At 51.8% G+C, this 21,469-nt stretch overlaps 15 protein-coding genes across 15 annotated transcripts; all 15 read left to right on the top strand.

The window, feature by feature from the left end:
* Nucleotides 1-231: 231 nt before the first annotated feature.
* On the top strand, nt 232-2,109 carry DQ04_01351200 (hypothetical protein; the record flags this gene model as incomplete). The annotated part of the gene is made up of 1 exon (XM_009310617.1): nt 232-2,109. The coding sequence occupies one exon, from the start codon at nt 232-234 to the stop codon at nt 2,107-2,109; it is 1,878 nt and encodes a 625-aa protein (XP_009308892.1).
* Nucleotides 2,110-2,851: 742 nt separating this feature from the next.
* Nucleotides 2,852-3,775, top strand: DQ04_01351190 (hypothetical protein; the record flags this gene model as incomplete). Its single annotated transcript, XM_009310616.1, has 1 exon — nt 2,852-3,775. The coding sequence occupies one exon, from the start codon at nt 2,852-2,854 to the stop codon at nt 3,773-3,775; it is 924 nt and encodes a 307-aa protein (XP_009308891.1).
* Nucleotides 3,776-4,310: 535 nt separating this feature from the next.
* DQ04_01351180 (putative SH3 domain protein) lies at nt 4,311-5,144 on the top strand (the record flags this gene model as incomplete). The annotated part of the gene is made up of 1 exon (XM_009310615.1): nt 4,311-5,144. The coding sequence occupies one exon, from the start codon at nt 4,311-4,313 to the stop codon at nt 5,142-5,144; it is 834 nt and encodes a 277-aa protein (XP_009308890.1).
* A 235-nt stretch (nt 5,145-5,379) lies between these two features.
* Nucleotides 5,380-6,336, top strand: DQ04_01351170 (hypothetical protein; the record flags this gene model as incomplete). The annotated part of the gene is made up of 1 exon (XM_009310614.1): nt 5,380-6,336. The coding sequence occupies one exon, from the start codon at nt 5,380-5,382 to the stop codon at nt 6,334-6,336; it is 957 nt and encodes a 318-aa protein (XP_009308889.1).
* Nucleotides 6,337-7,133: 797 nt separating this feature from the next.
* DQ04_01351160 (hypothetical protein) lies at nt 7,134-7,850 on the top strand (the record flags this gene model as incomplete). The annotated part of the gene is made up of 1 exon (XM_009310613.1): nt 7,134-7,850. One exon carries the CDS (start codon nt 7,134-7,136, stop codon nt 7,848-7,850), a length of 717 nt encoding a protein of 238 aa, XP_009308888.1.
* Nucleotides 7,851-8,343: 493 nt separating this feature from the next.
* Nucleotides 8,344-8,838, top strand: DQ04_01351150 (hypothetical protein; the record flags this gene model as incomplete). Its single annotated transcript, XM_009310612.1, has 1 exon — nt 8,344-8,838. The coding sequence occupies one exon, from the start codon at nt 8,344-8,346 to the stop codon at nt 8,836-8,838; it is 495 nt and encodes a 164-aa protein (XP_009308887.1).
* Nucleotides 8,839-9,279: 441 nt separating this feature from the next.
* DQ04_01351140 (hypothetical protein) lies at nt 9,280-10,491 on the top strand (the record flags this gene model as incomplete). The annotated part of the gene is made up of 1 exon (XM_009310611.1): nt 9,280-10,491. The coding sequence occupies one exon, from the start codon at nt 9,280-9,282 to the stop codon at nt 10,489-10,491; it is 1,212 nt and encodes a 403-aa protein (XP_009308886.1).
* A 446-nt stretch (nt 10,492-10,937) lies between these two features.
* DQ04_01351130 (hypothetical protein) lies at nt 10,938-12,227 on the top strand (the record flags this gene model as incomplete). The annotated part of the gene is made up of 1 exon (XM_009310610.1): nt 10,938-12,227. The coding sequence occupies one exon, from the start codon at nt 10,938-10,940 to the stop codon at nt 12,225-12,227; it is 1,290 nt and encodes a 429-aa protein (XP_009308885.1).
* Nucleotides 12,228-12,487: 260 nt separating this feature from the next.
* On the top strand, nt 12,488-12,952 carry DQ04_01351120 (hypothetical protein; the record flags this gene model as incomplete). The annotated part of the gene is made up of 1 exon (XM_009310609.1): nt 12,488-12,952. One exon carries the CDS (start codon nt 12,488-12,490, stop codon nt 12,950-12,952), a length of 465 nt encoding a protein of 154 aa, XP_009308884.1.
* A 248-nt stretch (nt 12,953-13,200) lies between these two features.
* On the top strand, nt 13,201-13,491 carry DQ04_01351110 (hypothetical protein; the record flags this gene model as incomplete). Its single annotated transcript, XM_009310608.1, has 1 exon — nt 13,201-13,491. One exon carries the CDS (start codon nt 13,201-13,203, stop codon nt 13,489-13,491), a length of 291 nt encoding a protein of 96 aa, XP_009308883.1.
* Nucleotides 13,492-14,184: 693 nt separating this feature from the next.
* DQ04_01351100 (hypothetical protein) lies at nt 14,185-14,487 on the top strand (the record flags this gene model as incomplete). The annotated part of the gene is made up of 1 exon (XM_009310607.1): nt 14,185-14,487. The coding sequence occupies one exon, from the start codon at nt 14,185-14,187 to the stop codon at nt 14,485-14,487; it is 303 nt and encodes a 100-aa protein (XP_009308882.1).
* A 710-nt stretch (nt 14,488-15,197) lies between these two features.
* DQ04_01351090 (hypothetical protein) lies at nt 15,198-15,419 on the top strand (the record flags this gene model as incomplete). Its single annotated transcript, XM_009310606.1, has 1 exon — nt 15,198-15,419. One exon carries the CDS (start codon nt 15,198-15,200, stop codon nt 15,417-15,419), a length of 222 nt encoding a protein of 73 aa, XP_009308881.1.
* A 293-nt stretch (nt 15,420-15,712) lies between these two features.
* DQ04_01351080 (hypothetical protein) lies at nt 15,713-17,464 on the top strand (the record flags this gene model as incomplete). Its single annotated transcript, XM_009310605.1, has 1 exon — nt 15,713-17,464. The coding sequence occupies one exon, from the start codon at nt 15,713-15,715 to the stop codon at nt 17,462-17,464; it is 1,752 nt and encodes a 583-aa protein (XP_009308880.1).
* Nucleotides 17,465-17,954: 490 nt separating this feature from the next.
* On the top strand, nt 17,955-18,998 carry DQ04_01351070 (putative replication factor C, subunit 2; the record flags this gene model as incomplete). Its single annotated transcript, XM_009310604.1, has 1 exon — nt 17,955-18,998. One exon carries the CDS (start codon nt 17,955-17,957, stop codon nt 18,996-18,998), a length of 1,044 nt encoding a protein of 347 aa, XP_009308879.1.
* Nucleotides 18,999-19,484: 486 nt separating this feature from the next.
* DQ04_01351060 (hypothetical protein) lies at nt 19,485-21,062 on the top strand (the record flags this gene model as incomplete). Its single annotated transcript, XM_009310603.1, has 1 exon — nt 19,485-21,062. One exon carries the CDS (start codon nt 19,485-19,487, stop codon nt 21,060-21,062), a length of 1,578 nt encoding a protein of 525 aa, XP_009308878.1.
* Between the last annotated feature and the right edge of the window lie 407 nt (nt 21,063-21,469).

Raw genomic sequence — 21,469 nt, 5'->3', positions numbered from 1 at the left:
TCTCTTTAGGCAAGCACACTCAGAGGCTGGAAGGAAGAAGTCTTTTTTTGGCCCATTTGGCGTGGAAGTACGAATCGGAGCTTGTAGAGGCGAAGGCTGCGGGGGTGAGGGACTCCTTCCTCCCGCCTCCTCCCCCACACCCATCCTTCTCTTGCTCAGAATATATCTCCACCTGGAGGTTGTGAACGCGGCGGTGCAAAGGTGTCTATTCTCTTACCCGCTAACATGCCAATGTCCGAGCATATCCTCTATGCGAAGCCGCTCGTAGTTACGGAAGAGAAGTTGAGAGAGGCTCGAGAAAAGCAGCAGAAGCAGAGAGCACTTCGGGAGGCACTAGATACGCAAATAGAGCAGTCCAAAAAGCGCAAGCAAGGCGGAGCCTCTCAAAAAAAGAATGGTTCTGGTGCCGCAAATGATGGAGTAGGGCAACGGTACACTTTCAGCTATGAAAATGGATATGGTAAGTTTGTTCAGCGAGATGAAGATACAGATATAATTGAAAATCCAACGACGACATCAATAAAGAGGGCAGGGCAGAATAAGCCCGCAAGCCCTACGGCTCAACAACGGCCCCTCTACCAGTCGAACTCACTTCCACCAAACTTTGCAATGAGTACGTCAGAATCAAACCCTTTAGCGCCCAAACGGCCCGAGTACAATACCAAATCCCTTCCTGTCGACTTAGTGAGTAATAAAGCCAAAATTAATGGTGCTTGCAACATCGTCTCGCCGCGTATTCGGGAGCTCTTACCACGAGGCAGGTCTTCTCAACGAAGTCCTCCGCCTATGGATGCATCTGGTGAGGCCGAGTATCAGACAAACTGTCTCCCGCGTAACTTCAACCTGGAGGATGTGAAGAAGCAGTTCCAGCAACAGCAGCAGCAGCAACGGCTTCCTTTAAGCCCCCAGAGGACCGGGGTTCCTGCTGGTGGATTACGATCCCCATTCTCTATTTCTCCCCGAACACCGAAACGCCCAGGAGGTCCACTGCCTCCGTTAGAGCATCTCGAGGGGGCGAATGGAAGGCGGGCATCAGGACGGGTGTCACCAACGTTCGAAGTTGATGGCTCGCCGACACTGGAGCATTTAGTGGCCCAGGGTCAGGGCCCAGGAACTCCGCGGCCACTGAAGCCAAAGCAACCACCTGCGCTACGTAGAAAGTCGAATGAAACACGCGCCCGCCCCACTCCCGGAGCTGTGGCACCCCGCAGTGTTCAGACAAGAGTCACAGAGAACAAGGTGGAGAGGTTACAAAAGGAGCTGGAGTCGCGCGACTTTGCAATGGCGAAAATGCGTGAAAAGGAAAGAAATTGGGAGGAGCAGGTGAAGCAGTTGAAATTAGAGTTAAAGAATGCAAGAAAGAAAGAACGAGACCTGAACAAGTTGGTCAAGGAGGGACCAAGGAGAGCAGAGACGGCACCTGATCAACCTGTTGAGTCGACGCCAGTGCTGGGTTCTCCCGGCACGGGTGGAAAGAAAGGCGTCAGGTCCCCATCTGCCCTTCACTTGGGGAAAAAGCAGAATTTTGCCAAGAGTCGTATTTTCACGCAAGAAGCCTTTCGCGCCATCAGTGCTCCGTCTGAGGTTGCGTCGACATCATATGTCCCACTCTCGCCAAGCCCCTTGCCACCGCTACAGGAGTCCTTTAAGTGTGCTTCTGTTTTGACGCGAAAGACTGCCTTTGGTCTCCCTCTGGAGCATGCCAATCGGCCGGTCTCAATTGAGTATGAGCATCTTTTACAGTTTGTGAAAGAGCAGATTATCACACAACAGCAGGCGGATGGACTGTGGCGCCTCTTCACCAATGAAGTGTCACCACTTTCACTCCTCCGTCGGCAGTCGGGGGGTGCCCGTGTCGTCGGGGGTCCGGTGGTGGTCGACAACAGCACCTTCCTGCCACGTGAGAAATCACCACCTGAGTTGGAGCACGACATTGCGGTTCAAGACGATGAAATTGAAAAGGAACAAAGTGACGAATTGGAGACGGGGTTCGATAACGGCAAGGCGCATTATGGCGAAGGCATTTCAGACGAGCCAGACACCTTTGAGACATTTGCTGAACTCCACTTGGAGGAATACCTGTCCCAGGAGGAGTCAGATGCCGAATGATTTTTTTTTCTTCGTGGAACCGTACTCGTTGCATGTGTTGTGTGTTTATATATATGTGAAAGTGGTTAACCGTCTGTGTGTGTGTGTGTGTGTGTGTGTGTGGTTGTGGTACGTTTCCAACTGAGAGAGATACGGAGAGATTTGTTGGGCTCTATGTAGATAGCCAAGTAGTGTGTCGTCGCTTTCCTTGTTTTTTTTGTCTCGTTTCGCACTGCATAGAGCGCTCTGGCTCGAGTGCAAAAGACGAGGAATACGGCTACATAGCTTTGGCGAGTCCTTTTATGTGTTTTCTTCCCTGTTTCAGCGCCTCTCCGCCGCTATTTACCTTCCCTGCTGCTTCTGTTTGCTCTCTCCCGTTCTCTCTCCCCTGTATGCTGAACTCCCTGTTGGATTTGGAACACCTGACGAGCAATACAGCAGTGCCGCAGAGAGTGAAGTAAATGAGAGTCGGAGAGAGAGGGAAGCGGTCATGCGCTTTTCTCTGCCCTATCTTCGTGTTTCTGTTATACCCTTATTCACCTTCTATTGGACATATATGCGTTTATACATACATATATATATATATATATGTGTATAAATGTTTGTGCATGTCTGTATGTGTGCCCGTGTTTCTTCGTAATGTTTGTACTGGAGTGCATCAGCGTAACAGTTGTAGAATTTTGTTCTGTTTATGTATCTCCCTAGCTCGTTCCCGTTTTTTTTTTTTGTCCGTTCCTCAACGATGACATCACCGCAGGGCTAAATGATTGTGAATGCTGAGAAGCGTACCATCGACTTCAGCAACAACCCAACAGGTAAGCTGGATGGCGAGATCCTAACAAATCTTCGCGATGCACTTAATCACAATGACAGCTTCTGCAGGCTCGTGTTCAACAACAACCAGCTGGCGGAAGATGCGATTGGGATTTTGGCCGCCATTCTCAAGGGACGCACTCCCATTGAGCACCTCTCCCTCACCTCCTGTAACCTTCATGACGTGGACGTCATGCTCATCGCCAACGCTGTGTGTGCCAGGAAGGTGCTCAAGTACCTCGACCTCTCAAAGAACCCAGGCATCACCAGCGCATCGGTGCCGGATATTGCAAGAATGATACGCATTATTCCTTCACTGCAGACAGTTATGTTGAGTGGGACGAGTCTTGAGGGTCGCAGTTGCGCCAAGATCCTCGATGCGCTGGAGCGGAGCCAGCGCCTCAGCGTTCTTGAGCTTCCCTACACAGTAGGCTTCAAGATCCTCGACAGCGCGCGCAACATCATTGAAAAAAGAGAGAAGGAACGCCCTGCTGCAGCAGATAAGAACGTTCTGGCGGAGGACAAAGTACCAGTGAGACGCGTGCTTATCGGCAGTTTAGCGGAAAATGCCACTGACCCTTGGAGGAGGCGGTTGTTGCCGCGCTTAGTCCCGCCGCAGGGAGACCAAACGTCCAGAGGGTCACTGGCACCCAGTGCGAGGCCGCAAAACCCCGCGAACAGTCTACAGATGATGGAGTTCCGCCACTGGGCGGACCCAGCGGTGAAGAACGCCGCGGTGCATCTTCACGTGCTTGACAAGCGCTGCCATCTCCTGGAGGTGCACAAACAAGAACGGCGCGAGCGGATCCAGGCAAGGTGCGGTCTTGGTGAACGGGCGGCCAACACTAGCTTAAGTACAATACACAGGTTGTGAATGTCGTCTGTGTCTTGGGCAAGGTGAAGAGTAAGCCACGGTTTTTGTGGCTGGTGCAACAAAAATCAGGAAGCAGACCCTTCTCCAAGTAGGCTAGGAAGTTCTGTTGTGTTTGATCGGAACTGCCTCTTGATTGCTCTTTGTGTCTCTGTGTCTATTTATTGGTGTCGGTGTTGGTGTGTTTACCTGTGCGAGGGGAAGGGGTGAGAAACTCTATCCGGTGATACCTGGGAGCAATCAATGTAAATGACTGCTGTGCGCATTTTCAATACCTCTTTGCTATTTGCTTTGATGGACTGTACCCTCTATTTCTGACAGCAGGCTTGCACTGCCACACGTAGGGTGTCATGTTCTTTTTTTGTTTGTTTAATTTTTGTACTGTACTTCGTTGTGCATCTTGAAATGCGTGTTTTTCTGTTGTCCGCTCTCTTTTTCTTATTCCTCTTCGCCCCGTCCGCTGTAATTGGCGTGAATGCTGAAAGGAAGGGGGGACGGGTGCGGTTCGGCAGCTGGCCGGAGCATACATCTACCACCAATGCGCTGCTTTAGAGTGCTGCACAACTTCGACGCGCAAGACACTGTTGAGCTTACTGTGAAGAAAGGGGAAGTTGTCGTTGCCGTCGAGAACGATGTCCAGGAAGGGTGGATCAAAGTCGAGGTGCTCAACGACGGGCAGCGCCGGGGTTTCGTGCCCCTTAACTACCTGCGCGAGACTGCGCAACCGCTTGACGAAAGCGGTGGCCCACCACAACCGAATTTGGCAGCAGCCCCAGGCCCAGCAACGGCCTCCGTGCCGCGACAGCCTTCTGCAATCCCGAGGGAGTCGCCGTCGTCCTTCACCTCGGCCGCACTTGACTACGGCGATACGCTGAAGAACATGTACGCCAGCGCCACGCGCGAACCATCGGTGGCTTCACGCCGGAGCCGCTCAGCGGAGCACGGCCACTGGCGTGCGGGCGCCCCGACCCCAGCGACGGCGGTGACGGTGGCGGAGCAGCAGCAACAGCAGCAGGCGCAGTCCAGCGTAGACGCCGCGTCGAGCCGCTCACTTCTTAACGACCCGAATGCGGTGGTTGAGGCGTTCATGAAGAATGAACTGCACTTCAAGCAACTCGTGCGACAGCGCCAGGACGCACTCGCACAGATGCGCTCCACACTAGAAGGTGCAATGGCCGATGTGGCTGCGTGCAAAGAGAAGAACGCCACACTGGCGCGCAAGCTGCGTGACTTGGATCAATGTGTAGAGAAAGAGCGGAAGCGCTGGAAGGATAGAATCGAGGAGGAAAGGGCGTACATCAGCCGCTCCGTATCGCATGAGCATCCCGGCAGCGTAACGGCCGGCAGTCCCCCCGCGTCCAGTCGCTACTGACGGTGCGAGTACAATAGAAGGGCAAGTGAATGGATTCGCTTACTTAAAGTGTGCGCTCTGACGTCCCAGCTCACGTGCAATGGCTCTCATCTGTCCTTCTTTTCCCCTTTGCTCTTTGTTTTTGCTTTCTGTGAATTGCAAACTCTCTCACTCACACACACCCACACACACACACATAGATAAGACGGATTGAGTTAAAAAAAGGGGGGAACAAAAACGGCAAAAGTATAAGTAAATGGGCGATATAAAGGACGAGGGATACGTCACGAAGATGTCGCCCCCGCTGAATTTCGCTCTTTACAGTAGCCTTCTTCTTAATATTGTCAGCAGCGTTGGGGTGATCATCATTAATAAGCGTCTGGTGTTCATAGAAGCCAACTTCCGATTCGGTACTCTTCTCACAGTCATTCACTTCGTTGTATCGTTTCTCGGATGTCTTCTTTTCGCGAGACTGGGCTGTTTCAGCATCAAGTCCCTCAGTATTCCGAAGGTGCTGCCTATCAGCATGGCGTTCTGTGGTTACGTGGTGTTCAACAACATGTCTCTGCTCACCAACTCGGTAAGCGTGTACCAAACCTCAAAGATTATCTGCACACCTCTCATTGTGTGGATCGAACATGTTTATTACCACAAGCGCGAGGATGTCTGGACGCTGATCTCTCTGGCACCAATATGTTTTGGCGTTGCTTTCACGGTATATTCAGATACGAACTTGAATCCTATGGGGACTCTCTGGGCATTTTTGGCAATTATTTCGAACTCGCTCTATACAATCTGGGGAAAAACAAAACAGACAGAACTGGGGGTGTCGCCAATGCAGCTTTTGACTTATCAGGCCCCGCTTAGCGCCCTTATACTATTGTTTGCGCTTCCTATTGATGGAATTGGGAACCTCATGGCGTACAAGGTGACCTTTACGACAGTCTGGACAATTGCACTTTCTTGTATCTTTGCGTTTGGTGTCAACTTCTCATTCTTTCTCTTTGTTGGTCAAACTTCACCACTTTCAATGAACGTTGTGGGCTACTTGAAGACTGCACTGGTCTTCGTTGGTGGTTTCGTGTTTCTTTCATCGGAGGCGACCGCTAAGACAGTTGCTGGGGTGCTTCTGACCCTACTTGGTCTGGCGTTTTACACTCAATCGAAGATGCGGGTCGCATCGATCGAGGCATCTTTGAAGGAGTCCGTCTGAGAGGCCCACACACACACACACACACCAGATGAGAAGCGAAACGAGAGTGGATCTCTTCCTATTCCAGTCTGTTCCCTTTTTCGTTGTTTTAACTCCCTCTCTTCCTTATTTGTTTGCCGGTCGCGATGTGAAAATATTTTTGTGGTGCATTTTTTTTTTTTTCTTCTCCTTCGCTTTATTGTTGTCGTCGTGTGCTTTTCTTCGTCCGCCTTGTTTCTCGGGCCTTTCTGTCTCCCTCAGGCAAACAACAGATACAGAGACACAGACACACGCCCGCATCGGGGTAACTTCTCCTTCCCCCATGGCCCAAAACCCTGAGAACCGCGACGTTGTGGAGGCATTCGCTGCGCCGGCCGCTGAGGTGGCCCTCATGCTGCTGCGCGGGCGGAGAGACGCGGAGGAGCACGGGCACCGCACCAGTGCGGTTCGTCATTCGCTTCTTCTTTTACTGTTGAACATGCTTAGTGCTGTGTGTACTACAGGGAGCGAATGGAAAATGGAGGCAACTCTAAAACTGTATATTGTANCTTTTACTGTTGAACATGCTTAGTGCTGTGTGTACTACAGGGAGCGAATGGAAAATGGAGGCAACTCTAAAACTGTATCTTGTACTTTGGGTCTCTTTAAAGACGGAGTGCTTGGGGTCTTGCATCGCTAATGTCGAGAATATCGCGCCATGGCAACGTGAGGCTCTGCAAGAAGGCAGATCCGGGGAGCATCGTTTGTCGCGCATTGTATTCACGGGTGATGGGGCTACGGCGATTCGGTGCAACGAGCTTCTTCTATCGTGAGTTGTGATGCAGGTTCTTCTCCCATACTGTCGTTGCTGGAAAGGAATAGATATATGGGAGTGCGCGGAGCACTGCTGCAGCGACCCCTTCCTCCTCTGGGCTGAGGAAACTCTCTGCACAAGCACTGACACCGCGCCAGCACTCCAGGGGTTGGGGCTGCCTCGAGTAAATCAGTATGTCACGGCGATGATTGTTTTGCTAGGTGCAGATGCAGTAGTCTGGGAGAGGCAAGCTGATGTGTTCACGGACGCATATCTCCGCACCCTCATTGCCGCAACTGTCCTGCCATCTTCACCGGAATTTTTCGTGGAATTGACAAGTAGCATCCGAAATGGTGTCATTCGAGGTGATCGCTTGTACCACGAAGACTTGCGTCTTTTGCTGGAGACGTTGCGGAGATACGTTACCCTCGACGTGGATGAGGGACGTGTGCATGCGGTGCTCTCCGCCACCGATGTCCTGTTGAACACCGCATGCCCAGTGGGCGGTGACAACGAAACTATGCGCGGAGTTGAGGCGGCTTGCCAGTGGTTCGAGCTTCTGGAGCTCGAGTACGATTACCGCGCGGTGCTTGTGCGTGGTGCTGTTGATGGCGAGGTGCTGCGCTCCGGTCTCAGACTGTGTGACGTGCAGCAGATGGGTATCTGCTGCGAGCGTGATGCCGCCGCGTTGGTACGGGTGTTGAATGCTCATCCGCAGGGGAGACGGGTTCCGGGCAGTTAGCAGGAGCTCGCCAACCTTTCTTCGCTGCGGTGGCCCTGCTCCTTCACACTATTCCTCTCTCTTTTCTTATTCTTGTTGTATTTCAGGAGGGTGGATTTTGTACAAACTCACACATGCTCATTTGCTTTTCTGGTGTGTCACCTTCCTTTTGTTTTTCGTTTGCTCCATTCTTATTCGCCCCCATAGGAGTATACGCACATTTGCAAACATCGCTCCTGCTGTTTGACAGCGTGCCCGCGTGTTGTCACTGCCAGGACGCGACCCCAAGTGGACACACACCTCCAATGGTCTTGACAGACTCACACGCCAAGCACAACGGTTAGCATCGAGGTGAAGCATATACACACACTTCCAACCCACGCGGCCCCTCACCAAGAGGGAGATAACAGGGTAGGGAAGCGAAGGAACTTCCGGAACTTGGGAAGCAGGCAAAGACAAGAAACCAGAAGATAAAAAACACACACACACAATCCAGTACAAAAAAAAAGGAAATATGGAAAATGGCTACAGGGATTCACTCTCCGGAAGCAAGAAGGTGGAGTCGCTGGCCGACTTTCAAGTTTGTGAAAGTCTGCTCTTCGAACTTGACTCGGAGGAGGACGACCTCTTCCTCGCGATCGATGCTGTTGGGCAACAGCTGATGCCGTCCTCGTGCTTCACTGACGAGGATCTCTCCAAGGTCCTCGGTGTCTCCAGCGCATCCAATAGCTGCACAAGGATTCAGCCGGAAGCCACACTGAGCCACGACGCGCCACTGCAAGGGCCCGGCGTTCTGCGAGGCGTCCACATTCCTGCAGCAAAGTCAAGGGAAAAAAAGCCTGGCCGAGGACGCAAACGGAACCAGGAGAAAAACACCACCCGTAATGCGGAAGAACGTCAGAGAAAACAAAAAAAAAATTCGTTTCGTATTGGCGGTAACCATAAGTTTCGGGTGATTAAATCTCTTACCGAGGATGACCTCAAAAACGATGATGACTACCGCCGCTAGTCACATCGACTCAAGAAGGCTCCATAATCTCCCCACCAAGTATTGGAGGGGAAATGGGCGATCTGACATTCATCAAGAATGTTCGTCATATATATATATATATATATATGTCTTATTTTATTTCATTTTACTTTTTGTTTTCAGTACCTTGGGGGCCCCTCCTAAATTCCTTGCTTTGTGAAGCAACAGCAGAAGCACAACAGACATTCTCCACGAAGTGTTTGCTGCCTTCTGTCTGCTCAATTCTTCACTCGCCATGAAGGGGAATGTTTGGCAACCGTTCTGAAGTCCACTGACGGACGATATAGCACCAAGAAGAAAAACGAGTCCTACCCCGTGGCCACACTACCTTGAAGTATTTTGTTGTAATTGCTTTTATATATGCTGATGTATGTATATATATATATNTATATATATATATATATCTGCCTGTGTGATTGCATGTTGCAGACTCTTGTTCTCAAGTGGAACATTGGTTTTGTGTCATTCTACATGTATTTGGCCAACACAAGTTATATTTCAAGCATGGCTCGGCCCTCCACCCACGTAGTTGGCCTTCTGTTCGCCGTGGCCGTTCTTCTGGTGGGTGAGGCTAATGGAAACCAAAATAGCGCAACGCCCATGTGCAGTGAGGTTCGAGGCTTCGCCAGTGAGCACAATGACCATTTCAGAATTGGCGTTTCGGTGACTCCGTCGGAGAACGAGGCGATTGTCCTTATTGTGCGTGCCTTTCCGCTCAACATTGGCGACCTTGTGCAGCGGTGGGTGCAGCTGAACGCTACGTACCGTCTTCGCGAAGGTACAACAGTCTCCACTTCGTCCAACAACGATGGCATTGTGATTATCCCTAACGTGGAGGCAGGCACAGAAATAAATGTTGAGGTTAAACGCGTGCGGAACGATGGTCCAGTGCCGTTTCGCTTCTGGAGCTACCACGCCAACCGTCCAACGTGCCACATTGACGTTTCAGCTAGTACTTCCTTTCTGGCACCCATTCCTACCCGGTTTCCAGCTGCGGCTGGTTCTGCAAGGGTGTACTTCAAATCTGTGGCGCCCACTGACGCAAAGGGTCTCATGGTGTTGTTTCGCACCAACACGTTCGCGACATCAGCAGTGAGCTTCCAAGTGATGTCTTCGCCCGACGTTCAGTTTGGCGAGACGCACAACAGCGAAGTGGTCTTCCCATGGAGTCAGGGCGTGGTTTATTTTATGTTCGATCCCTCAACTTCAATGCATAGCCCGTTGATGGTGCAAGTCAGTGTCCTATGGACAGATAACGTAAATGAGAATAGTGCTGCTCCAACGACAGGACCGCCAGGTGAACACACATCCTCGTTTACGTCTAATCCGACAGTGCTGCCATCGTCAAACGAGTCAGGGAAGAAGGAGTTAGGACATCAAAACAAGGGACATTCTGCCCTCGGATTTATTGTTCTACTGATTTTCGTCTTCATTATATACATGGTTGTTATGTCAGCTGTTAACTACCGCCTGAAGGGCATGGTGGAGTTCCCAGAGATGATTCCGCACAATAGCTTTTTCCGCTCCGGTCTTCAGTACTTCTCACTGGTGAAGAGTAGCTTCCGCCAGGGCAACGTCCGCGGGGGCTATCAGGATCTGAACCGTCAGGAGATGAGCACGGACAGCTTCTAAGAGAGATGAGGCGAATTGCTCTTCTTGGGGATGCCCCAAGACGGCCTGTTGAATGAAATTGTAAATGGTCGAGGAGAGGGGGCAAGAAAAGTGCGTGTATGTGTGTGCGTTTGAGTGCAATTCTGTGTAGAAACTCTTTGTTTTTGCCTTTTCAAAAACGGGAGGCCGCTAGAAATGTGAAAGTATGTTTTTTTTTCTTTTTAAAAAGGTGTTTTCATCGTCTCTTTACACCTTTCATGTGTTTCGCAGCCTTCAGCGCAACGTTGAGTTGTTGGCAGCCGCCCATGCGTACGACTTGGCTCTCTCGGTTTATTAGTTTCTGTCTCCCTATCTCCCTTGGCGGTGTGCTTGGAGCTTGTTTCATTCCCCGCTCCACACCTTCAACGTTCCCTTAGTGAAAGGTCGTGCCCTCTGGGGGGACGAACGGGCGACTGTTTAGAGTGGTTATGAGTAAGCGTCTCCTTGCGTCGCAGCACCGAGCCGCGGGCGTCGCCGCTGCCCTGTTGCAGCAGCGCCGCTGGGTTACGCGGCTCTACACCTCCTACTACCCCGGCGAGTTGTACCCCAATCAGCTTGTGCAGCCGAAACAGCGTCTACCAGCTGGCTTTGCTGCCAGCACAGTACTGAAGAAAGGAATGGCCACAGAAAAAACGACGACACCGCCAAGTAGGAGTCAGACCTCAAAGAGTACTGGCGAAGTAGGAGAAGAAGAGACGCGTGGGGTTTCGTGGCGCGACGCCGGTAGCACAGATGTCATGCATGCGCCAGATGCGCGTCAGCTGCGTGATACAGCCCCGGTGGTGGAGCGGCCGTACGTGCCGCTGGGTGAAGTGGCGAAGCTGGAGCTGCAGGGCGACTACTACATGGAGGGTGGCCTCTTCCAGGAGGCACTTGAGCACTACGGCGTCGTTGCCAAGGCGTACGCCCTAGCGTACCCCGAAAACCATTCGCAACGCGTTGGTATCCTGTTGAAGCTGTCAGCTGCCTTCCGCCACGTTGGCCGCGCTGAGAGCAGTAGGGCAAACCTTGAGGACGCGCTGCGCATGCTGGACGCGTCGAGCCGGCCGTCCCTCGAGCTCATCTGCGAGGCACTACTGGAGGTCGGGCTGACGCGTGAGGCCTTGGATGCGAAGCGGGAGGCAGCAGAGGCGTATGAAGAGGCGGTGGAGGTGATGAATATGTTCCATAACTTGGGCGAATCACATAGGATGCTGCGTCTGCTGCCGCGTCTTGGTCGACGCTTTAACCTCAACTACGAGGCCAAGTTTGTGTACTTCAGCCCGTTTGACTACGACCGCACCTTCGCCATCGCAGACCAGTGTATGGAGCGCGCCGAGCGGGTGCTCCGCGAGATTGGGGATCGTGAGGGGACGATTCGTGTGCTGCAGCGGCGGAAGGAAATGATTGACAAGAAGTTCTTCAATCTGCGTGACTTCGCCGGCCGGATTCACACCATGCGGGGCCACTGGATGCGACGGGCACAGCACCTGACGAATGCGCCCACGCCTGACGAGTTGCTGCGGTACTCGCCGACCATCCACCAGGTACACCGCGACTTCAAGTACGAACTCACAGCGCCTATTGGGCGCGAGAAGGAGGTGTTGCCTGGTGTCAATCGTGTGGTGGTCGGCATGGGCAACCCGTACCGAAAACGAGGGCGGTTGTCGAACAAGATGTTGCGAGATGCAGATGGCAATTTCGCCAAGTATGTTCGGCAGCAAGAGTACAATGAGTAGCAGAGAGAGAGAGAGAGAAAGGAGGAGGGAGAGAGAGAGAGAGCGCAAATGGTGGGACTATGAGGATTATTCGTGATGGCACGCAGGTATCACGACACACATATGTGCAGGCGTATACGTAAAAAAAAAGAGTTCTTTGTTACGAAATGTAAAACTGTGGTAATTATTTTCCATTATGTGGCCCTCATGTGTGTTTCCTTTTATCCTCCTTACTCTTAGGTTTTGTAGCTGGCAGAAATCTATATCCGCTAAAGTCACTCATGTCTGTTGTGACCCCGCCGCATTATGTGCGGTTAAAGCGTCACAACCTGACTATCTTCCTTCATTGCGACGTGAATCACGATACCGTTCAAGCTATCAAGGAAAGATACGAAAAATTGACAGGTCGCACATTCTACACTGTTCGGTTGTACCTTGGGCGGCAGAACCTCGAAGACTTTTCTACGCTCTACAACTGTGGCATTGAAGGTGAAGACGCTGAGCTAGTAGTAGTGCATTCGAAGGGGTTGAAAACGGACGGCTCAAGGGAGCATATTTGGGAGGAAGTAGAGGAGGCGATGAGGCCGCCACCGCCATCGAAGGAGGAGCGGCAGCAGACACTGGAGAGTGGCGATGCTGCAGAGTCCCGTGAGGGTGGCGAGCCAGTAGAGGAGGGCGGCAATGCTGGGCTGGTGACACGCACAGAGGACCGAGGTCTTTTGTTCATAGAACCCAACGCGGCATAGATTACGGTATGGCCTTCTCCAGTTTCAGGTTGTGGCGTGGTCGTGCGACAATGCTGGTGCGGAGATGTATGTTGAAGCTCTTTTATTTTTGATGTATGTAAAGAAGAACGAAACGACGTTTGTATTTTCTTGTTTATCTGGATTTGCTCTGTTTCTTTTGTTGCTGCCGCTCTTGGAAGACTGCGCAGCCTCTTCTCGACTTTTTCATTCTCCCAAAGTTGTTGTGATAGGCTGGGCTGAAGAGAATTATGACCATCGACATGGACGTCATGCGGGAGGCCCTCCTGCGGGCGCAGTACGGTAGGAGAGAGACACCGCGTCTCGTGGACTTTCCCCCTTCTGTACCGCCGAAGGAAGTGGAGGACGTTTATTTGTCATTCCTCACAAAAGAAGAGGCGCAGATGCGGCAGGGATTAAAACTCGGAGAAGTGCAAATTGTCGGTTATGGTAACAGTTCCGAAGTAACTCTGGCAGGAGATGCCATCGCCGGAGCACTGCTCTTATCCAATGAGTTGTTTATTGAAACGGTACATCCTTAATCGTGGTTGAGGGCGCCGTTATTTGTTGTTGTTTGTGCGCATCCAAACTGGAGCTTGTGGAAGTGCGCGTGTGCCTTTTGTTCCCCTTGGGGTAGCGGAGGGTGAAGAGGGGCGGGAAGTTAATCCGGGAGATGAATCAAAAGGTACATGTCTCTCTTCGTTTGCTGTGCTCGCCCTCGCCGCCTCTGTAGAGTCGGTAATACGCCGTCCATGTCGCTGCGTGGTATAGCCGTGTAACTTGAGAAGCTGTGCAAAACGGCAGGTGTTCGCAGTGGCGTTGTGTCGCTGCTGCAGAACGAAAGAGAGAGAGTCGGGGAATGGACGGTGATGATCAACACATTGCGTGGGACACTTCGGCGCAAAAGTGGGAAAACAACCCTGGTAGGGCCCATAAGGCATCATGAGCAATGCGATAAGTTGAAAGGAGATAAGGCGATGTCACTAAAGAGAATGACAATGGGCAAGCCAAGTAATGTGGTGATAGTGGCCGTGAGGGAGCCGGTGTGAAGACTTGTGGTCGACCGGGAGGTCGCAGAGAATGCTGCACGGACCACTTTCCACAGACATTAGTGCGGCGTCGCGTTTCGTGGACAATTCGCGTGGTGGTGAAATTGGTGAGAAGCGAAAAGACAATAAAGGCGTACCGTATATTTCGTTCCCGCATCAGATCTCGTTGAAGAGCCTCTCTGCGTCATGGATGCGATTGTTGAAAAGACGGAGAGCATGTTTTGCTACCATAGATGCGCTTCGTGGCATGTTGTTGATGATTCGGTTGCGACACTTCTACACGAACTGGTCAGTAAGCGGCACCTACGTGTCCTCGTGTCGGATTCCAACCAGGTTGCTTCTCACCTTCTGCCGTTATTCATGTCCCTGCTTCATGATGATAAAGTGCAGCACCACGCAGTTGCCAAGCTCCCATCATTTAAATGGCTGAGTCTGACCGGGAACCCCATTCCTACACGCATGGAAGATGAAGACATGCAGGCCGCTTGAAAGAGATGTGCATCGTCTATATTGCGTCGTTGGGCGGTGCATGTGGCACCAAGAGTTGCAATAGAACAGAAAACAAAACAGAGGAACAGGAAATGAACGTGAGTACCTGCAGTTGGCAGCGATTGATGCTGCCGGAATGAAAGCTCACCCCGACGCCTTGGCCCTTTCCTTTTTTTTGCTTCGGCAACTGCGCAAGGCTACATGATCATTTGGAAGAGGGTCAACGTCTTCTGTGTGGCATCCTTTTCGACTATTGCCGATCTTCCATGGATCTGAGGATATCTGCAAGTCGTATGGTCAGATGGTTTTCTGTTCATCACGGAACGTGTCATAACACGCATTGCTGCGCTTATTGCCATAATGAATGATATATATACATGGCGGAGTGGCGACTACTAGTACTACCACCATTTCTATGCAACGCGGCTCGACACCGTTTAGCGCGGTCCTCTTGTACTGTAGACGAAGTGAAATGTCACTCACAGGAATTGAGGCTGTCACCTGGAAGCATATTATTATTTCTTTTTTTTTTTTCGTGGCTCAAAGAAGACCTGTTGCTGTGGGATTTCGTTGCCGCGTCAAATGTGTCACAACACGGTCATTGTCGCGGTGCGCTCAGAAAGAGGGGAGGGACGAAGTGTGGTGCCACTTTGAGCTTCTAAAGGTCCTGTTGGTGTGTTATTGTGCGCCCGATAGGGTGGGGGCCTGTGATGTGGCATGCGGATGTGGCGGTAAGCTATGATTTTGTCTTTTCTATGTTGCAGCTTGTTTGCGAATGTCTCGAGGGCACCGTCGGTTACCTGCAGCGTTCACTTCAAGTTATGGTTTCCCCCTCCCCTGAGGAGATGAATGGTGCTGGCAAGACATCGAGTGGGTGGCCGCGACGACTGACGGAGTGGCATGCGCCTGAACGGTTCCCGAAGGTCAGATAAGCCGAAATGTGGTCCCAATGTTGATGCCGACATGACCGCGATCTGGTTGTGTGTGTCTGTGTGTCGTGGGTCGCCCTGTTTAAAGGTTGGAAGTTTCAATATGGGCAGCATTTTGGGTTCCTTTTTTTTTTATGGACAATCGACACTTGGCGCGCAACGTGTGTTCTGCATAATGTTCCAATGTAGTGGTAGATTCACGTCTTTCCCTGCCTCCATTCGCGCATTTCTTTTTTTTTTTTGCTTTGGCTGCTTCGCTTTCTCATGCGCATCTCTGCAGATGTATTGTGGGAAACATGGAGACTGTTGTATTACTTCAGCGCCAGATGGAGCTTCACGGGACGCTCCGCCGACCTCCCACCACACCCACGCAACTGAAGGAAACCTACGCGACGATGAAGGAGGTGTCAAATTTCTTCCACACCGTGAGGTGCACGGCAGCTTCACTCAATAGTTCGCCAGAGACGGTCTTTCAATGTCTCATGCACATTGGTATGGGTGGCGTTGTCAGCTTCGACCGGCAGCGGCGGGATGGAGCGGTGCCGATGCACCAGGCAAAAGTACTGGCACGTTCAACGGCAATTGAATTGGAGCCACGTCTCCAAGAGACTCTCCCTGGTGCCAAACTCGATGCGATGGTGGCGTTTAGCAAGACAACCCGCACACTTCTGCGCATTAAGATTGAAGATGGGAATGATTTTGCCACCGCCGAGCGTGCGCTGCAGCAGTTTCTTGAATACCTTGACTTCATTAATTTCGCTTCGGGCAAGTCCCCGGAGATGATGTTCAAGTTATACATGGTGGAGGATGAGGCATCACTGTTGGCACTGTTGGGCCGAGGCGTCCCTTCTGGGTCCCGTGGATCTTCCGAAAACAGGGCAGCAGATACAATGCCTTCCCTGCCAACTGACGCGCATCTGGATGGCGAAGTGTGCCGACTCGCGCAGGTGTCTGAGTCTACTACAGAAGCAGCAGGGGAGCGCCTAAGCGCGTTGCGGACAATCGATCACTGGCTCAGTACTATAGCGGAGGATAAATTTTGCAATCATATTTCCCAGCTTGTGTCAAGCCTTTCTGGGCCCCTGTGTGTTTGTGCTGGAGAAAAACGGTCTGCTATTTGCCGACAGGCATGCAGTGTAATTATTACCATCTCAGAAAGAACCCCCGCAGCCTTCTACCTCGACGGGCCGCTGAAAATAGCCATCGCCAAGTGGTGCACTGTCCTAGTGCGTGGTGTGTTTGTTACCGTCTCGGCCATTGCGCACGCCACGGACACGGCACTGCGCGCTATCGTTGTTGGCAGCAGCGGAAACGCGGCGGCGCTAAAGAGTATTTTAGAGGGTCTGGAGGCCGGTGCCCACCCTGAGCTGCGGCGCCGGTGCCTTGGCTATTTAGCCCTTGGCGTCGTTGCGTCGCGTGGTGACGTGTGTGTGGTGTTACATGGACTCGCTGTTGTGGCTGCGAAGTACACAGATATCGGCGACACCGCGTGTAGGAAGATGGCGCGAGCACTCTGTATATCCATTGCGCACTTCACTAACACACCCGTCGCTGTGGGGAGCCCCAAGACGGAGACACTTATTCGTCAGGAGGCAATAGAGCTCAAAGCGATACTTGGTGACGTGGATGTATTCGAAACCGCAATATTTGGTGCTAGTGTGGAGAAGCGGCTTTCAACTGCCTCCAGCTCAGCGTGCAGCACCACACACTTCAGTACCACTGCCTCTTCATCGATGGCAGAAGCGAAGCACGATGGCCAGATGTCGCCGACTGGAAGTAATTACGATACTCTCCCTGTTCTCGGTGTGTGCAAAGCTCAACACGAGTCAAGGCAAATGAGTTCGTCCCCAAACACCACGTGGGGCAATTGTAGTAGCAGCAGCACCACCACCAATGGGCGCTACAACAATCGCATGCAGCCTCCTCATCAGGAGGATATCATCGAGCCAAGGCCTTACAAGCAGCATGAAGAGAACACGGTAAAGTTAAGTGCTTCACTGCGTCGGAAAATTCAGGACGCCGCTTCACGCTCATTGTCACGAAACTAACACCAGAACCAGACAGCCAGCGTTTAGTGTTGTTCATTGATTCTTGTAGGGTGACCTTCTCTGTGATGCATTTTTTTTTTCGTTGGTACCGCAGTACTCCAAAGCATAGAATCATTCCCCCCATGCATGGCAGCTTGTTGGGAGGAGGGAAAGGGAAGGGAACAGGACGAGGAAATGGGAAGGTGAAGGTGTACGTTCTACGAGTAAGCAGAAAAAAGAAGCAATACGTGAAGCATGGCGGGAGGATATGAAAGGCCTAGACGTCAGTCATCAAATTAAATTTAGAGGGGAAACTTCGAATCTCTTGACTAAACGATATATCCAGTTGAGCAACTTATGTTCATCCACCCAACTGCGCTGGCCTGATTGTTGCCATTCTTGACTTTATTGCTTCCTTGTTGCCTATTTTGTTCAGAGTTGGAAGGAGACACGGTGTAGCGTAGGGATAGGGTATACACATAAGAGGGAAAACGAGTGTGAGAGCGAGGCGATGACGTACAACCCCCCAGTCAAGAAGCCGCGCGTCGAGCAAAGCCGTGATGCGAAGCCGTGGGTAGAGAAGTACCGACCAAAGACACTCGACGAGGTGAAGTCGCAGGAGGAGGCGGTGCAGGCGCTGCGGGCCAGCCTGCAGAAAGGGGCAAGCATGCCGCACTTCCTCTTCCATGGCCCGCCTGGCACGGGGAAGACGACCGCCATCCTTGCTGTTGCGCAGGAACTCTTCGGGCCCGACTACGTGCACAGCCGTGTGCGAGAGCTAAACGCGAGTGACGATCGCGGCATCCAAGTAATACGCGAGAAAGTGAAGGTGTTCGCGCAGATGGCGGTCGGGAATGTTGGGCAGAAGGTGCAATCAGACGGGAAAGTGTACCCTGTCCCATCTTTTAAGCTCATCATCCTTGATGAGGCGGATGCGTTGCTGCCAGATGCGCAGGCGGCTCTGCGTCGCATGATGGAGGACTTTAGTGACGTCACGCGTTTCTGTATTCTATGCAACTACGTCAGTCGCATCATTGATCCCATAGCGAGCCGGTGTGCCAAGTACCGCTTTAAACCCTTGGTGAGGCACGCGCTGCATGACCGTATTCGCGAAATAGCCCAGATGGAGCAGCTGAAGCTTTCTGACTCTTCGTTGGAGGCGTTGGACCGTGTAAGTGGCGGGGACCTTCGGTCTGCAATTATGTGTCTGCAGTATGCGCAGAAGGCGCACGGGAATGATCTCGCAGATGAAGATTTTGTTGCGGTCTCTGGTAGTGTGCCGGTGGACACGATGCAGCGCTACATTGCGGCGCTAGTCTCGAAGAGTTTTGATGACATGTGTGTCATGACGAAGGAACTCGTCGCGCAAGGATACCCGGCCGGCCAGATTCTCTCGCAGCTGCAGCAATACATTGTGAGCGCCGTCTGCCCGTTAGGCTCCGCGCAGCGGGGGGCCATCGCATTGAAGATGTGTGACGTTGAAAAGTGCCTATCGGACGGTGGAGACGACCTTTTGCAGCTACTTGACTTGGGGGCTGCGGTTTGCGCCGTATGACGTAGCGACAGTTTTTGCACGCAGACACACACACACAATCATACGGGAGAGGAAATACAGAAGGCGGTAAAAGGACATAGATGCTCTTGGCATGCATTTGAAGTCAACGGTGGTATCGGTGATTGATTGACTCGGAAGAAGTTACTGTGTGATGCGGTGAGGCTGTGAGAATAAAACATTGGTGGGGAGGGAAATGAGCGCCTAAAGTGGCCGAAGTACCTAACTTTCATTTGCCTTCATGATCGTTGTTGCCGTGTCGTGTGCACTGTTCTTTTTTTTTTCTCTTTTCGTGTGGGGGTGTTACCATGGACTACACTTTCCTCTAAGCACTCCTGATTTTCTTTTTTTCTTTTTTTACTGCATTAGCCTGTACCAAAGACGTGTTTTTTTTTTTAAGATACGTTACCTGTGAAGGTAACCAATTGCGATTACACAAAACAACAAAGATTGGTAGAGCCGTTCCTGTGAAGCACGGGGAAAGTTGACATGGAGGTCGCTGAACATCAGGAGCAGGCGAACAACAGTGTGTCAATCCCGTCCAGGACGAGCCTTGAGCTGCCAATTCCGCGGCACCCGCCCTCCGTCGGGTGTCAGCACTCCAACGGCTCGGTGGGATGCGGCAACAGCTCCAGCAGGAACTCTGTGCACCGCAACAGCAGGTCTGGTGTGCACAGCAACTCGGTATCGGAGACGCCGACCGCGTACCGCAGGAGCTACAGCCTCACGGAGGAGAGTGCCCCACCTCCGCCAAAGAAAATGGAGGTGTCGCGCGAAGTTCAGCCCTCGCACGCGCGCCCGGACTGGAATAGCCACCGCAGCCAGGTTGATGCATCACCGAAAGAGAAGTTGCCGCGCATCAATGTACATGTAAAGAATAAGTACGACTTTTTATACAATGGAAAGAGTGTCACGGATGCCAAGAAAACGCCTTACCAGCGTCACATGTACGACGATTTTTCTGGTTTCCAAAGAGACAAAGATGCGGGTTGTTCACCTAGTACACAGTATAAAAGAGGTTTGGTTGAGGCATTGCGTCGGGTGGACTTTGCATCCGCATTGGCGCATTATGATAGGGGGGATAAGGATTCGGTCATTCTGAAGAATGCTGAATTGCTTTTTGAAGTGCTCGCCATGCGTACGACCTTCATCACACCGGAAATGTTGCATGAGCACTTTCTTCTATGTACCCCACCCGGTGTGGCGCCGTACGAGGCGTATGATTTTCTCAAGGAATCGTGCGAGGGTAAAAAAGAACTGAGTTTTCCGTGTTTTTTGCAATATGGAGACAAATTGCGGGATCGCGTCTTCGCATATGATAACTTTGTGTCACTGGAGGATAGCGAGAAAATCGCGGCGATTGCTGAGCGGGTGTTGAAAGGGGCGTCACCGTCACCGAGGAGCAGCGAGGCGCGACATATTCTTATCAAGGCCTTGGAGAATCAAGAGGAAGGTCATATGACGGGTGAGGTGCGTCCTATGCGTCTGTACGAGCTGCTGTTCCTCGCCGATATGCAGAGAAAGGCGGGCCGCCCGGGCGCCTTACTGTCTTCCAAGGCGCACCGCAAACTCTCTAGCAGCGCCACCAACACGGCGGAGTTGCCGGCCGCACGCAAAAAGAGTTGCGGCGAGGAGGTTTCATGGGAGGGCGAACACAGCAAGAGGAAAAAGAACAACGGCAACTGCGAAGCCAACAAAATCAACGTGAACAGTGGGAGTAGCAACGTGTACCCAACCGAGGAGTACGTTCTGCACCCGGTGGAGAGTCAGGGACAGCTGACCCAAGGAGGGAGCACGCGGGAAAGAAAATCAAAGTCGCGTGGGGGAAACACCGTCAGCACCACCAGTTCACGGTCAAAACGAAACCCCTACTGTGGTCGCACAAAGGGCCGCCATGCGACGCCAAATAAACATGGGGCTTCTGTTCCGAAAAACGTGGACGACGAGGCGCTTGCGCTGGAGCGCTTTGATGAGGCGTGTGATCAGCGCCACCGCAAAGACGATGCACTCATCCAGACACTGGAAAAGAAGTATGTTTATGCGAGTCCAAAAGGCCTGAATTTGTAGTAATTCATACAGAAGGGGAAAAAAAAANAAAGAAGTATGTTTATGCGAGTCCAAAAGGCCTGAATTTGTAGTAATTCATACAGAAGGGGAAAAAAAAAGCAAGCTCATACAAGATGTTACGGGTCATTTCACTCGGCATCACACATACACCTCCATTTTTCATACATTCACTGGTCAATGTGTGTCTCAATACAGTAGCTTTCCCAACGTATCCCTTCCGTTTTGGATATTGTATGTGGTTGTATTGTTTTTGTTTTTAGCTACGCCCATAGTGGCGATGTATGCTTTAGTGATGAAGTGCGTATTGTACGTCGCTTGGTCTTCATGGACTTCTTTTTTTTTTTGCCCTCACTATGACTGCCCGTCATGTCATTGCCTTCCTTCGTTTTTGTCTTGTTTTTTTTTTT

The sequence above is a fragment of the Trypanosoma grayi genome, assembly GCF_000691245.1.
Source record: "Trypanosoma grayi strain ANR4 Tgr_135_V1, whole genome shotgun sequence".
NCBI classification, from domain to species: Eukaryota; Euglenozoa; class Kinetoplastea; order Trypanosomatida; family Trypanosomatidae; genus Trypanosoma; species Trypanosoma grayi.
Note: the sequence above shows the minus strand (reverse complement) of the source record. Positions and strands in the feature narration are given on the sequence as shown.